At 39.1% G+C, this 17,140-nt stretch overlaps 2 protein-coding genes across 9 annotated transcripts in view; both read left to right on the forward strand.

The window, feature by feature from the left end:
- Window positions 1–4,005: 4,005 nt before the first annotated feature.
- uchl1 (ubiquitin carboxyl-terminal esterase L1 (ubiquitin thiolesterase)) lies at window positions 4,006–9,258 on the forward strand. 2 transcript variants are annotated; one of them, XM_034092791.2, is made up of 9 exons: window positions 4,006–4,125; window positions 4,213–4,224; window positions 4,577–4,705; window positions 5,181–5,322; window positions 5,777–5,862; window positions 6,320–6,367; window positions 6,990–7,059; window positions 7,147–7,205; window positions 8,289–9,258. In XM_034092791.2, exons 1-9 carry the CDS (start codon window positions 4,093–4,095, stop codon window positions 8,370–8,372), a joined length of 663 nt encoding a protein of 220 aa, XP_033948682.1. In that variant the 5' UTR covers window positions 4,006–4,092; the 3' UTR covers window positions 8,373–9,258. The 2 variants fall into 2 exon arrangements, with proteins under 2 accessions (XP_033948682.1, XP_071060817.1); XM_071204716.1 differs by lacking the exons at window positions 4,006–4,125; window positions 4,213–4,224 and adding an exon at window positions 4,260–4,278.
- A 1,290-nt stretch (window positions 9,259–10,548) lies between these two features.
- Window positions 10,549–17,140, forward strand: part of LOC117448494 (LIM and calponin homology domains-containing protein 1-like) — a 28,687-nt gene continuing 22,095 nt past the window's right edge. For 5 of the 7 annotated variants that reach the window (XM_034085809.2, XM_034085831.2, XM_034085814.2 and 2 more), the window contains exon 1: window positions 10,549–10,988. In XM_034085809.2, coding sequence (XP_033941700.1) covers window positions 10,872–10,988 — 117 coding nt within the window. In that variant the 5' untranslated portion in view covers window positions 10,549–10,871. The remainder of the gene's footprint in view (window positions 10,989–17,140) is intronic. The other 2 variants (XM_034085838.2, XM_034085844.2) reach the window with 1 other exon arrangement.

Here is a 17,140-nt window from a genome sequence, read left to right on the forward strand (position 1 = left end):
TGAGACCATGAGATGCAGGAAATGCATTAATTTAATTCAAAATCACATTCAATTCAGTAGAGACCTCATTTAGATTATGTCTGAGTAAAACAATAAAACTCAATGCATCAAGAAACAAGAGTACAATTGAATGGAAAAGGCTTTATAAACTACAAATCAATACAATTATAAAAACCTGAAATAATATTTAAAGACAATTAGTCCACCAAAACAAGAACAACTGGAAGTGAAAAACGTTTTTAATTGAACATTTTTAGATTTAACCTGATTTAAACTTTAGATTGTTCTGCATGTTATTCTAGGTTGCAGGTGAACAAAAGGGAGCATGATTTTCCAAGCCCAGTAAAACAGACGCCACCGGAAACTTAATCCTATTGTTTGAGCGAGTTTATAAGGGTCAAATTAAAAGACAACAACACGTAATGTAAGAGGGTAAAAAGACACTAAGGGCAGTATAAATAAATAAAACCATCATGCCTCACAGAGAAAGAGGCCACCCAACCTTAGCATACAGCTCACAATGAAGAGTGTCATATTCCTATATCTCCATTAATACATCTTTGTGCAGAGTCATATTCAGAATCCGAGGGCTTCAGAGTTGCTGCTGAAGCATGCATGAATACAATGTCATCATAATCAAAAACTGATAAGAAAGTTTACTCATAAGCTTTCTGTATACAATGCAGAAGAACACATGGTTTGTTCATATGGAAAAAATGCCTTTGCCTTTCATATGCTCAAACATTAATCAAATGGTATTTAAAAGTCCCCCGCTCAATCCAAACAATGTCCAAGATATTTTTACTCCTTGACTTTTTAAATATTTGTACAATAATGAATGGGTATTAAGAGATCATAATCCATATAGATGTAATGGTTATGAAAGCTCTCGGAAAATAATCTATGTCACATTATTCTACAACACAGTTATGTTATAGAGTGGGCACGCACACACGCACGCACGCACGCACGCACGCACGCACGCACACACACACACACACACACACACACACACACACACACACACACACACACACACACACACACACTGTCCGTTTTGAGGTAGTATGGTCTCAGTGCATCTTCACCTCCTGTGTCTGTAGCGTTGAGATTGTTGAAGTAACAGCCAGAGAAACAGAGCCAACAGCACGCTGAGTGAGAAAAATAGACAAATGTACACCACCATGCTCCATCCCCAACCTGCAACCAAAGGAGGCACGCCATTCACCTGCACAACCTTTCCTGGGATAGACATGCCAGTATCAGTATGCAATGGAAACAGAGGTCAAAGGTCAAAATTAGGTTTCTCAAGATCGTTTTCTGACATCTAATAGAGGAGAATTAAAATTCCAGTGAAGTGAATATAGTTCAGTTGTCCACAAGTGGATAATTCCTTATCTTCGAGGACCACAATCATAGAGTGATTTCATCAGCTGTTCCAAAAACATTCCGTGGCAGGAAAGAGTGCCATCAAGTTTCTTTCAGGTCAAATAGATTTCATGGCAAAGATCTTGATTGAAGCAACATTTATCAAAGTAGTGTTGTTTCCAGGGTGACGATGAATATCCTGTGAGCTGCTGAGCATCCATACTCATCAATGGTTCTATGAAGGCTTTATCCACATTTATAAAGTAATCAGAGAAAACAGAATGAAATGTTTTTGCTTCCCTCCTCTGAAATGTTCTACAGACCTCTGCCTCACATGCTTCTCCGGCTTTTTAACCACCAACAAATACTCTATTTAAACCCCTAGACAGACATATTGACATGTACATGTAGAATAAATCAACAGCTACCCATATTCCCCTGACCTATGAACCCATAAACCCACAGGCTTACTCTTTCTATTCTGCACACACACACACACACACACACACACACACACACACACACACACACACACACACACACACACACACACACACACACACACACACACACACACACACACACACACACACACACACACACACACACTTCGCTGACCTCAACCTGCAGGTATGAATAATCAATACCTTTTGGGACTGTCTTTTTTCAGTTGTGATTAAAACATATTTTACAAAGTCGAACCCCGAATAAATAAAACATGAAGCTACAGAACAACACTGGTTTGCATTTTCAAAAAATCTATAAAAATGGCCTTCGGACACATGTAATATATACGACATGATGTTTAGAGGGACACATGAGCAAATTGATTTTGTGTTTGAAAATATCTTTTGAGTTATGGTCTTGAAGGCTTCCATAACTTTCAGAAAAAAAGTAGTTGAATTAGCATATCTCAAACCTAGACTTTGACGATAATAGAAAGGGACACATCTCAAAGGAGAGGGTGATCCCATTCCAACCTAACATAGAGTCTAATTTAGTAAAAAAGAAAAAGGTTATTTTCTCGGCATATATTTTCTCCAAAGAGCCTTTTAATGTGCAGCTGCTTTTTCAAGCTGTAAATTATTAAACATGTGTTCTATCAATGTGAGATGGCGGTGCTGGGGATTTATTCACGTTATAACCATCATGCTAGTGAAAGCAAGTAGGTTACAGTGCCACCAAGTATAGGGTAAGCCACAACCTGAAATAAAACAGACGGGAAAAACACAAAGCATGTATTTACAGGTTCTCATTCTCACTAACATGGACTCGTACCAATACAAACAACCAGGTGCCTACACAGACAGGTGCAGCATAAACAGAAACCACAACATGAACAAACAGGTGCAGAAAAACTGGGAAAACAGGACACACTGAAGTAATATCCTCCTTGCAAAATCTAAAAAATGTACTCAATACAGTAAGTAACTGTGAGCATTGAAGTGTCCCTCAAACTCATGAAGTGTCCAAATCTAAGATGGGTGAATATGGATGGAATATACAACTGCATTTAATACTCTATACTGTATACAGTACAGTATAGTGCTTTAAGTTGGACATACATTTGTTATTGGATTTGGTTTTTTCTATTTATATTGCTGTCATGTGACCCAATGTCTCCAATTCAATGTAGTATTGTATTACTACACTAGACAAGGAAGGAATATAGAAATTATTTTATGAAAATTCAGCAGTTTATTGAAAAGTCTCATTTGTTTTCAAAACCCTTCCATGTAATCTGACCTAATTAAATGACTCAAACATCAATACAGCATTATAGTACTTAACTTGCAAGTAGGACATGCCTATTTGTATATGTTTATAGTGTTTTTCTATTTAATATGAATATTGTTGTAACAATTCTGAAGTTGTTTTTTATTGAAAAGCCACACTATGTTCAATAAACTACATGTCATGTGACCCATGACTCCAAATCAATGCAGTATTCTATTACTACACTGGACAAGTAGAACACAACTCTTGTTATTGGATTTTAGTGCTTCTTATATTTAATTTCAGTATTTTTTATAAAAGAGCAGACGTTTTTTAATTTATTTAATAGCTTTCATATCATGTGACCCGATCACTCCAAATCAATGCATAATTGTATGGCTACACTTGACACTTAGGGCATGTTTCTTATAGAATATTATATATCTTGCATTATTCCAACTAACATGTCCCTGTGTTATAATTAGCAGATTAACATTTTCAATGTTATTGTTTTGTTTGTGTTGCATTGTAAGGCTAAGTAGCATTGAACTTGCACTTATATACTATATTACTAATATAAAGTTAAATATGTCATCCCCTGTGGTATTCACTTAATTTCTGTTAAAGTATATTGAATTGAATTGATATACTTCACTTCTTTCTTTCTAGAAATAACTTGATTTGACCAGAGTGATCTCATATTGAGTGGTGGGATTTAGCTTAAATATTTTTCTAATAGGGATGTATCTTTTTCCAGGGTGTTGCTACACATCACAACGTGTTACAATATAAATGTAGAGTTGGAAATAACTCTAGTATCGCAAAGAATGCCGGCAGAATATGAACTCCTCCGGTTATGTGATCTTAGCCCACCCCCCTGTCTACCGGTAAGTGGTATGACCGGCAGCATAAAGTACGGGAACGCTGTGTAACTTCCACTGACATCAGCAGAAACCGGCACAGCGAGCAAACACACAGTTCACCGAGACACACCGAAACAAAGCAAAAATGGAGTGGACCCCAATGGAAATCAACCCCGAGGTAAGGGTAAATAACTCTGTGTTGGTTGAAAACCGTAACGTTTTCACGGACGAAATACTCACTTGGTTTCTGTTTATTTTGTTTCAGATGCTGAACAAGGTAACTAACAAATGATTGGTGTCGTAAACGTTAACAGTTTGATTCAGCCGTCAGGTAAGTTTGATATTAGCTAGCTCCTTATAAAGGCAGTTAATATGGCGAACGTGAACTGTAACGTTAAAGGTAAATGTGGTAGTCATGTAGAAAACAACAGGAGACGCTTTTATCTGATTTCATGAGCGGAAGCATCATCTCCAGTGTCTAGGCTACAGGGTGTGGTCTGGCTGGAGCAGCACAACGCAGCATCTTCCCTCAGAGGGGATCATGTATACATCTCGCATCTGAAACATCAACTCTTTCACCTCCATTTAAGCTATCGTGTTGTGTTTATTTTCCTTGCTGTGTGATCCAGATGATGAGCAAGCTAGGCGTGGGTGAGAACTGGCGCTTTGTTGACGTGCTGGGGATGGAGAGTGAGCAACTGTCCGCCGTCCCAAAGCCATGCTGTGCCCTGATGCTGCTCTTCCCACTGACGCAACAGGTAATAATGGGGTGGTGGCGACTACTTCCTGGAAGCGAAGGGTGGGGTGAGTCTGAGATGCAGGGAGGGCATAGATGAGAGGGAGGAAAGGGCTGGTTTATAATGGGTAGAATAGGATATGCTCGGATGATGTGAAGAACATGAATCAGTTTATGCTTACCCTTATCAATTGCTCTACAAATTAGGACATACATATTGTGAAAAATCACAATTTTCTTGAGATTAAGAGGTGTATTCAAATGCCTTGTTTATTTCAAAACAAGTAAATATATAATGAGAACAATCCTTTAATTAGTTAAATGTTAATTTAAGATACTTTGCTTTATAAATGACTGAATTAAGTAATTGTGATCTTAATACAAATGCACATTTGAAGTGGCATATTTTTGCTTCACCCTGGGTTTGCATGGGCAGAAGACCATGACCATACTCCTGTCTGCCAAACATGCCCATACGTTATTTGTCTGTCTTGCAGCATGAGTCTTTCAGGAAGCAACAGGCCGACAAGGTTGCAGATAGCTCTGAGGTTTATTTCCTGAAGCAGACAGCAGTTAATTCCTGTGGCACCATCGCCCTGCTGCATGCTGTGGCCAACAACAAGAGCAAGCTGACATTTGGTGAGTTCAGATCGCAAAGGAACTGGTATTATAGTTAGTGCAAAACAACACAATTATCTATATAGATATTACAAAATAATTATTTATAAAAGGTGCTCACTGCTGTCTGTCAGTATAAATGACTCGGCAGTTTATATTCCAAGTGCCAAGATTTGTTGTTTTAAATATAACCCATACCTAATTTAGTCTTACATTTATTTTAGTATAGAGACAAACAATGCCAAAATTACACCACATTTTGTTAAAACTAAAAATCTAATTTAGAAAAACGGTGGAAAATCGTCATTCTAGACAGTGATGTGGGAACAACTCCGTAAGTCAGGTGGAGACCAGTATAATAATAATATAATCTGTATTACTAGTAGTGTAAATAAGTGCGGCAGGTTGTGATTTGAATTAGGGATCAATTTAATTTATTTCTTATTACGTTTGATGCTGTTTTGGGTCTCTTCAGAAAGTGACTCTGCCCTGAAGAAGTTTCTAGATGAAACTGCAAACATGTCTGCTGATGACCGAGCCAAACATCTGGAGAAGAACCAGGTGAGAAACATACACACTGTGGAAGCTGCTTATGTTCTTCTGTTGGCTGAATTCAAAAGAATAGAGATTTGGATGCATACATGTTGGAAAAGTATTTCAAATTACTCGTCATCAAATAACACTTCAACTGCATTTACTACCTTTAAAAAAAAAAAAAAATGTAATCCCAAATAAAACACCCAATTTCTGACATTTCTCTTAGTACCTACATGTTTTGTTTTACCCACTTGGGGGCGGCAGACATCGCTAAATCTCTGTCACTAAGGCCCGCCTGATAGCGGCGTTAAAAATTCTTGAATTTTGTTACACAATGAACGATTACAAATGTGTGCCATTTTAATAACTCAACATGTTATTATTTTGAAGTTTCATATCTGATTGTCATTTGAAACATCTGAACATGTGTATAGAAAAAAAAGATCGGTATTAAACTGACACATGTTTCTTTCTCCTACAGGCAATCTATGAGGCTCACAATGAGGTTGCCGTGCAGGGCCAGTGCAGGGTAAGATATCCAAACGCAATATCCTCTACAGTAGGGCTGTGCAATTAATCGTATTTTAATCTCGATTTTGGCTTGCAACTATTACGAAAACAACGTAATGGAAATAAAACGATTATTTTATTGTGTTTTCAGTTGAATTATACTTAAAGTTCAGGCTTATCAACTGTTCAACTGTATCAATGTGAACATACTGTTCACATTTTTTTTTTTTTAATAAATGGATGCTTTCAAAGTAAATGGATAATCGTTTTTAATAATCGTGATATCAATTATTGACCAAAGTAATCGTGATTAGAGTTTTGCCATCATCGAGCAGCCCTACTCTACAGTACATATGGCCTACATTGCTAGCCACTTTTTAAGGTAGTAAATTCACAACATTTGAATTATTCATGTGACACAGCTGACACATGCCACAGTTGAAGAGATGCCAATCTGCAGTGTTTCCCCATACACTGATAACGCTGAATACAAAGAATAATTAATTATCAGAAAAATACATACTTTTCAGTTTAACGTGTTTCCCAATATGCACTCTTTCTTTCTTGATAGTCCATGTGTGCCCTGTCTCTTATGTAACAATATTTACTCTGAATTAATTCCTTGTATCTTAATTTCCCAGCCGGAAGCTGACAAAGTCAACTTCCACTTTATTGCCTTTGTCAATGCAAATGGACAACTTCATGAATTTGGTAAGCATTTCAACTCCTTATGCACACTCTTCTATGTGTTTTTTTTTTTATGTCTTTGATCCTAAAATATATGATCTGGTTTTTAAGATGGAAGAATGAATGGACCAGTGAAGCATGGAGAAACCAAAGATGGGTCATTTATTACGGTAGGCAAAACTATAACCATTTACATTGTGTGTCCATTCTGGATTTGTTGGTTTGTCATTGTGAGCCCAGTTCTTTTTATGCGTGTGATGAGTCATGGTATTAGACTGGAATAGGGAGTGGCCATTTCCGAGTATCTTGACTCAATCAATAAACTTGGCTAATGCACGCTCTCACATCTCCTACAGGGATCATAAAAAAGATGGGGACTGGTAGGAAGATTGGTAGAAATTGAAATTTTAAACATTACTTTTTTACAAGAATCTCAATGTAATGATGATTTAAGCAATGCCAACCACCAAGTAACATTGTAAGCCAAGACTAGTTGTTAAATGTTAGGTGAATAAAGCATTTTTTTTTTTTAGGAGAATCATAGCGAGCATGACTGATACAACTGCAAAAACAATCAGTCTGAAAGAGTGCAGTTAAATTCATCTAAAGTGTCGAGAGATTGTCACATAAAACCACCACATGATGGCGCTACATGCATTAGAAATGAAATCGCAACATTAAATGTTCATCTGATATATTGGCCATCATGTAAAGAAATAAGTATAAACCCTTAGCAATAGTAGAGATACCTTCATTGATACATAAAAGATAATGGTAGGCAAAAGTTGCAGACTTGAATTTACAGCTTCTATTTAGTGTCATTGATTATATAAAATGTTGATATACAGTATTTATGAAGTGTAACAATCATTTTAGGCCTGCTTCTGGTAATACTGTAAACACGCTTTCAAAAAACGATATAATGATATATATATATGAAAATACAATGTTTTACGACTCCAACCATATTTAATCACACCAAGCCTCATTTTACAGTATTCATATTTTATTAATGGTACCCAGCCCTACCGTGGATTATAAAGATATTGGCAGTAAAATGTACCCGGATATTAAAAGATCCTCCTTCTTAGGACAGTCTTTCCTTCATGGCTACTAACATCAGATGTCTTCAGTGTAGTAAAAGTATTTTTGGTGTATAGTGATAAAATAACATTAACCTTGAAGTACATTATTGTAAATTACATGCAAGTTTTATTTGCGTAATCTTTTTTTAACTTGTAATCCATGCACAGGATGCGTCTAAGGTGTGCCGTGGATTCATGGAGAGAGAGCAAGGAGAGGTCCGTTTCTCTGCGGTTGCTCTGTGTCAGAGTTAAATGTTCGGTAGGACACAACCAAAATGTCCTGCCGCATTCACATGGCCACATTCAGCCGGCACCCAGAACAACCTGTGAACACGCACATCTGCAGACACTATGCACTGTAAAGCACACATTGTTGCCACATAAAGTACTTTCATCTCATAAACAAAGCATTCAATAGCACATGTACACATACACACAAGGACACCATCTAACCCTTTTGTTATGATGAAACTAACTGATACAAGCTAGCTAAACCTTTTTATGTGATATCATTCAGCAATGAGACTTGTAAAACATGAGGTTAGACCTCACCTCACAACTGCTTCTCTGTGTCTTGTATGTATTCATTGGTGCATCTGTGTCAAACTCAACACGGATGCTTACATAAATACCTTTTGTGCCAATAACTAGAATAAAGACGAATTGGAAGGAAAAGGTAGAAAACATTGCCTGTTTTTCTGAAAGCATTTAGTTCAGTTTAAAAGGATCTGACATTCCTCAGAACAGCCCAAATGTATCCGTAGGAATAATTTAACCATTGTTAGAAGAATGCATGCAACCCTGGCTTTGAGTGGCATTTGTTCTTGGGTGACACTTCTCTGTAAATTGAGAATTTAAACTTCAAATTGGTAGTGGTGGACACCAGTTGTTAATTTATTGTTTGCACTTATTTTGAAATGGATTTTCTCTTAACAATGTAAAAATAAGTGTACAAGTTTGACACATACAATTCAAAACACTATAGGGACCATCGAAATAAAGTGTTCTATATTGGGGTGTTGTCGAGCTAGGCTGTGCTACAATTGTTTAACTTCCTGCACTGTTTTAATACTATATTGCTGTAGTTCTGTTGGTGATGCAGCTGTGGGAATTCATTAAAGCAACCATTACACTTAAATGTGTCTGCTGGTCTGTTTCTTTCTCTTCCTTCAAAACCCAATCTTTAACCTTTATTTGACCTCCCCCAGTTCCCAGTCGGCATTTTAGTTGAAACTTCTTTCACGCTCGTGTCATATGAGGTGATTAAGTGGTTAATGCCATGCAGCCCTCACAGCTGGGGGTTCATCCTGACCAGTGCTGGCTGCAGTTCAGCTGTAAAGAGATGAAACGGGAGGAGGATGACTGAAGAGTTGTTGATAGTCTACTCATCACTGCTGACACAAGACCTTTCTCTTGGTTGAAAAGAGCATGCACAGTGTGATGTAGTATAAGCCTCTAAAATACAGAGACATATCTATATTTTAGGAAAGCGGGTATGGAAGTAAAAAGGGTACCACTAGTCTCCCCTTTAACTTTTCTTTCAAAATGGTCAGAAAATAAAGGTTAACCCTGCTGTTTAAAAAGATCACATTTTCATCCAATACTAAAGGGCAGAAGCTATCGACACAACTGTATGCACACATATCAATAGCACTGATTGCTTGCAACACTGCTGAGGACTGCCAAGCTATTCTTTTGTCAGTTTATGAAGACATTTTAGTGCTATAGATTGTTCTAGCTTCTTCTAAATTATGGTGAAACAAAAGCTGTCTTATCATACATGGGACATTCTTATTTTTAGCAACTTAAGGCAAAGCTGTTAAAGGTCATTATGTTGCCTTTAAGTATCCATTGGGTAGGCTACAGAGCACACACTGTGTCGTGGGACAGCTTCATAATATTTTGCCCAGAAAAAAAATACAACTGTATTTGCTTCATTGGCGCAAATAAATAACAGAAAAAAAGGTGGATATTTAAATATTTTATGTGGGTCCCTATCAAAACACAGAACAAAAACATTTGCATTTTACGAGTTTATTTTGAAAAGTTATATGCCATTAATTAAATTAACTCAGGCCCTTGAGAGTCTGAGGGCCTGGGGGTAGATGCTTCTTAATTAATTAAACGAATACAATATAGCTTCAAGTAATTTAGACTTTTGTTGCATGTTTGAAACCTGAGGTCTTTTATTGACTCAAAATGAGCAATAAACCGTGAAAGCTCTACGTTTTTAAATGTCATTGTAACATTTCTATAAATGTTTGAAACCAGTGGACTTCTAATACTCTAGTCTAAGCATACAGCATATCTCCTGAAACTGTCCATTGCAGCTGACGCAGGAGAAATAACGGGACATTTTTTTCAGTCTCTCTCTCTCCCTCTCCCCTCTATGTCTTTCTATATCTCTCGACCTCCCCCGCATAGATTCCTGTCTGCGCGTGCACGTCCCTTCTGAAATGCGCGGCAGCGGCCTCGCGCAGCGTTGCCTACAGGAATCATTATTTTTAGCGCCTGGTTCGTGTTGCAGTGTCGGCGTCGCAAGAAGCTTTTCTCTCCATCTCTGTTCAATTGGAGCAGGACTCGCGGTTTGCACGAGAGAGCTACGCAACGCGCTGACTGTGCGTGAAGTTGCGGGTCGGTCGATGTCTGAAAGCGAGGAGGGGAATTACAGACTGACAGAGCAGTGGGGGAGCACCAACACATCTTGTCCCCATATCACTCTCCGGTGCTCGTTTAACGGACAGCCAGGAGATGGCTAGCCCCACGGCAGGTCGAGAAGTCCCGGATGCTTCACCACAGGACGAGCCGGAGGCGTCGGCTCAGCCCCATCCCGAACCAGCCTGTCTGGAGGCTCAACAATGGATAGAGGTGAGTGAAGAGACGCTCCGGGAGGCGCACGGGCCTGCTGCTACAGCACCGCGGGATAGACACGTCCATTACTGGGGGATATAAATACATAGAGCACCGGTGCACCGTCACCTGTTGTGGGGACGATGCAGTGTCGGGTTACCGTGTGGGACAACGGCTCTGCATGTGTGGACAAACGTAAAAGTTGTAACATGTCTGTGTCCTGGCGTTATTTAACACACACACCAGTAACGTGGGGGGCTTAAAGCAAGGACACAGCTAGAAAAAAGCTGAAAAGTAAAATTAAATCTTATAAAGTAGCCATTATGTAGGCCTACCGTTTGTTTTGATGTGTTTACTTGCTCGGTGGTGTAACGCCCCCTTTCTCCGGGTGAGAGGGGATTCCGGTTGCCATAGTGATAAAACCGGACCAGCGCTTACGCACTAGATGCTGTAGCGTTGATCCCATCGAATGAGATTATTATTCAGGATTTGCTGCATCGCTTCTTCCACCACCATCATCTGCTTGGATAAAAACGTCTCTCTCTGTGAGCCAGAGCGGTGAATCATGATTTTGCCCTGTGGAGCTGAGTTATGATGACCTATTTTCTGCTGTCCCTGCTTCAGGCTATAGCTACCTGCCAACTAGCATCTCAGCTTTGGGTAATAAAGCCTGGAAGTACAACAAAAATGAGCTCTAAAGCTCTAAACTGAGTTTTGGCTTCAGCTTCACACGGAGATGTGTTTTCACAGGACTCCCACTCCATCCATACAAGCTGTGGTAGATTGCAGAGAGTGAGATGGATAGTTATATTAAAATCTGAATTGTAGTTAATGCAAGACTGCAAACACCTTGACACAGAGTTAGAATTGTTGTAAAATAGATAAAGATAGAATGATTCTTTCCATTGTCAAAGAAGTAGAAAGGTGAAAATATTCATAACTGAAAATAACAAACACTTATGAAACAGATTTTAGGATTGATTATTTAACAACAATTTGTTTGCAGAGAGGACATTTCGGATTAAATGTTGAAAAGGTTATGGCACTGATTTGAAGGAATTAAACGCTCTTCTGCTTGTGGAGAACAACGACCGATCGAGGTGGCTTCAGCGATATCAATATGCATAGATCATTTAAATGTAAACTTGCAAAGTTACCCCTTCAATAAATGATGTTTGAGTTGGGACATATCTGATTTTCAAGTCATACTTGTGCCCCACCCTATTTATAAAAAAGGATAACAAAACATTTCTTATATATTCCAGTTTGAAGGATAAAGTTTTCCAAACATCACAAAAACATAGTGCTTTCTTATAACCTTAAACGTTTTCAAAATCCAAGATATAGAGCAAATTAAAAGAGACTTATTTAGATATAAAATGAAAAAACATTTTTTATTGATAAAAACTAATATTTATGTGATTTAAAAGAAATATCTAATAATTAAATTATAAAAAGGCCTTGGTTTTAAAAACATTTAGTTTAAAGCGTAAGAATAATAGAATTGGTAGTCTGTATTTTTTGGGGGGCATTCCTAGTCAATCAGAATTACAATTGACCTCTAACATGACATCCCTCTTAAATGAAGTTCATCTTGCTCCCAGTCAAAGCGTTGTGGTCTTTTGGATCACTAAAAAAATGTTATTAACAGGTTTTGTTACCAGGAAGGGGACAATAAGCACATTTTGGTCTGCATTTAAAAAGAATCAATGCTAGTAGTCTAGGTCAAAGTTGCTCTAGGTCTTATTCTCCCCTGTAGTGTATTCCTCTTGCTTTGTCGTCCTGCTGCCTCCTAATTCTCCAGTTATTTAAAGTCCGGTCAGGCCGACTCTATTTCTAGTGGTGTATTTATGCGCTTTCACAGGTGTGGATGATTCAGGGTTAAACACGCCACCCTACGCTCCATGCTGCATTTTCAGTTTGTGTGCCTCTCTCTAAGAGTATGCAAAGTGTATTCACACACACAAATATCAATCAGCTATGCATGATACAGCTCACACACTCCTCAGACACGCCCCGGTTGGGTGACACTGGTCACTATGGAAACATAACATGCGGCCTCTCAGGTGTCACTGTTTCCAGGGGGAGCAGTAGGCAATCTATCACCACATGACCAGAGCAGGAAATGACACGGGTATAGACGAGACCTTTCTATCTGTTTATAGACGAGACACGGCAGGATTAGACTGTCTCAAGGCTGATGCACACCATCGACTGTGCTTAAACCTGGTGGATGTGTCGTTGATTGAGCAGGTTAGAGTTGGACATGCTTAGAGGAAACATAACTTAAACTTCGTTGACAGCAGTTAGCCTCTGCTGTCACCGGCATACAGTACATAGCCGGTGAGGTCAGTCACACAGCGGAATAGATAGACCAAAGAATATATTTGTGTGTGTGTGCCAGATGCCACAGCTGTCTGTCCGAGGCAGATTATCTCCAATGGTCGCAGACAGCCAGCTGTGTCTGAGAGAGAGAGAGAGAGAGAGAGAGAGAGAGAGAGAGAGAGAGAGAGAGAGAGAGAGAGAGAGAGAGAGAGAGAGAGAGAGAGAGAGAGAGAGAGAGAGAGAGAGAGAGAGAGAGAGAGAGAGAGAGAGAGAGAGAGATTCATGGGAGAGCTTCCCCCTCTCAGAGCCACTCTGACCAGCCTCTCAGCAACACTGCTCTCCAAACACCAATCACAGTCAAACGCATTATAACACAATGTAAAGACAACTATTTACAACATTGGGAAGAAGAGACTAAAAGCCAAAGTAGATTAGAATGTTACCTGGCTCTAAACAGAGAGTATGAGCTGGCAGAATATCTCTCTACTGTCAGAGACAGACTGCAGAGACAGGTCCTAACCAAGTACAGGCTCAGGGGCCACAAACTGGCAATCGAAACAGGAAGACTCAAAAGATCCTGGCAACCAAAAGAGAACAGAATATGTGGTCACTGTACGACAGGTGAGACCGAGACAGAGATGCACTTCCTCCTGAAGTGCCAAACAGTCAACGAAGTAAGGAGCGTTTACTGGAACAAGTTGAACTCTGTAATCCCAGGTTTCAAGACTGAGAGTACTCCTAGGAGAAGGAGACAAGGCACATCTTGCTGCCCATATGTATACACATGCCACAACCTGAGGGACAGTGAATGACACACACACACGCACGCACGCACACACACACACACACGCACGCACGCACGCACGCACGCACACACACACACACACACACACGTGTTGAAATGTAATTGTATCACTATATATATATATCATCAATAATATGTAAACATTTGAGATGTATGTTAATGTTGTTAATTATTTTGTATTGTGATGCTTTGGCAACATTGTTTAATTTAACTTTCATGCCAATAAAGCCCCTTTGAATTGAATAGAGAGAGAGAGAGAGAGAGAGAGAGAGAGAGAGGAAGGATTCATGGGATTTTCCATGCATTAAATGCTGTATGAAAGAATGTGGAATAATGATGGGATAGACTTACTGTTCGCACAGATGTCTTTCATGCCTCAGTGATTTTTGTAGCCAAAATACTTGCAGTTTCCCACGGATAAAACTACACATCTTGGCATGGTGCAGATTTCATCAGCATTACTTCATCGTGGTCGTGTTGTATTAAAAAAGTGTTGCGCTTAACTTTACTTCATTTAGGATGCAAAATGAAAACAGACTCCTAGTGGGGGAAATAACATACCTACTTTTTGCACTTAAGTGTATTTTGTACTTATCTCAGAAGTTAAATAAAGATTCAATTACTAATTACATTTGACTTCATTTCTGTGTGCAGAGTGACATATGTGTATATTAAAGGTCACTATCTTATTTTTCCCTATTTTGTATATTATCATTGATTTAAAAATACAAAATAACATGCCATGGTTACGTTATGATGTGCTCCTATATATCACATGTAACTAAACATTTTAGTGTACTTTTACCACACATTTATTTTACTGTGATATAGTACAGTAAGTGTGCTGAGAGGAAGTACTTTGGTTCCTCATGTTGAACAGATATTCATTATCTGGTGGTTTCTAGTGTCCAATCACTGGTTATTTTCTCCAGATTAAACTCATCTTCAATCTGGATTATGACTTAATCTTTATGGATTTCTCTTTCAGTTTTTCTTTTTGTGTTTTTCTCTTTTTTCTGTGTGTCACGGCGATAGTCCATTAGTGTGCAGGATGCGTACAGCACATTATGACATACCGAGGTTAATGCTTCTGCAACACCACACATTGAAACAGCAGCCTCTCAGCTCTTTGTGGATCAACTGGGACTCTAACCCTCTCCATGAAGTGGCTTTACTGGGAGCACATGGGCAGTTAAGCTTGGTTTAACAATGTGCATCCCATACATCAACTTTACATTTGAGTCACAAGCATTGAATTGTAATATTTGATGCCATAATTGCGGGGGGTGTGGCGAAGTCGATAGGGACTTGGCTTGGCAACTGGAAGGTCACCAGTTCAAGTCCCGGCAAGACCAAGTGCTACCGAGGTGTCCCTGAGCAAGGCACCGTTCCCCACACTGCTCCCCGGGCGCCGTTCCAAATGGCAGCACACTGCTCCTAACACTAGGATGGGTCAAATGCAGAGAAACAATTTCCCCACGAGGGATTAATAAAAGTCCATCTTATCTTATCTTATAATTGTTCTATGGCTTTTCCCGCAGGGACTACTAATGAAATGTAGCCATCTAGCTAACTCTGGCGTAATCCATTTTGTTAATCAAATTCACTTAAAAGGAATTTCCCGTTGTGTTTGGTGGATACAATAAGTACTGTAATTTATTCTTCTGAAAACAGTAGCTTACCTCTCAGATTTCAATGATAATACATGAGCAAACTTGGGGTCGATTCAGGACATGGACTGGTTGTCCCATGACATATATAAACATCAAACTCAGTGCAGCAGCATGGCCTCTTATTATTTGTATAACCTTTAGTCGGTGCCTATAATCATGGCTTTCCTGAGCTGTAATACAACACAGCATGTGATGTGCGTATTAAAAATATCACATCTAACTTAATTTACTGCACATTTTTCTGCTCCTGTACTCTAATTTGTAGCCTCTCATTCCTTCAATTTTTATTTACAGTTGTTAAAATACAAGAAAGTGTACTTTGGCCTGGTTCTGCTTCCCCTCTTCCTCACACACAGTTTAAATGGTAGCTGCTGCTGCTGCTGCTGCTGCCATTCACCCAGACTGAGCAGAGCAATCCTCCATGGAGACTGACAGGGAGCGAGGGTCGAATTACTGTTGAAATACCCTGAAGGCCTTTGAAATGGTTTTTGGAGCAGTCATGAATGCTCACTTATCACACGTCACTCTCTCATGCCAATCTGTTGGCCTCTGCTTATATATTTTCATCCCAATTTAATCCAAAACATGTGAGCGCACATCAGCCACTGTGTCTATCTTTTGCACTTCAGTTTCAGCATTTTATACATAACCAATCGTTATCCCCCTCCACCCCTTCCAAACTGTCTGTGGCCTTTATCACACACACAAACACACACTATCCACACACACAGTCATCCTGCTCTCCCTCAATAGAGTACTCTCCTTGGGCAGTAAATTATGCACGACCATGCTGTAAATGTTTCAAGATCTAGAGTCTAACCTTGATAAACAGGGTGTGTGTGTGTGTGTGTGTGTGTGTGTGTGTGTGTGTGTGTGTGTGTGTGTGTGTGTGTGTGTGTGTGTGTGTGTGTGTGTGTGTGTGTGTGTGTGTGTGTGGTGTGTGTGTGTGTGTGTGTGTGTGTGTGTGTGTGTGTGTGTGTGTGTGTGTGTGTGTGTGTGTGTGTGTGTGTGTGTGTGTGTGTGTGTGTGTGTGTGTGTGTGTGTGTGTGTGTGTGTGTGTGTGTGTGTGTGTGTGTGTGTGGTGGTGATGATGATAGACAAGAAAAATAAAGTGATGTCAATGGGAAACATCTGGTCTTCACTTATAGAACAATAGGCTTTTTTCAGAGTGTGTGTGTGGGTGTTTTCCTGTCATATGTTTGGTACACGTGCATTCTAACTTCACAAAAATAAATACAAATGATTTTCTAAATATCACCTGAAATAAAGGACACACAAAACAGAAAAAAAACATCAAAGACTAATTCTCTTAATAATTCAAAATATTATTTATTGTTGTCAGTTGCAGACAAAAATAGACCCATTTA

Source organism: Pseudochaenichthys georgianus, chromosome 1, assembly GCF_902827115.2.
Source record: "Pseudochaenichthys georgianus chromosome 1, fPseGeo1.2, whole genome shotgun sequence".
In the NCBI taxonomy this organism is placed as follows: Eukaryota; Metazoa; Chordata; class Actinopteri; order Perciformes; family Channichthyidae; genus Pseudochaenichthys; species Pseudochaenichthys georgianus.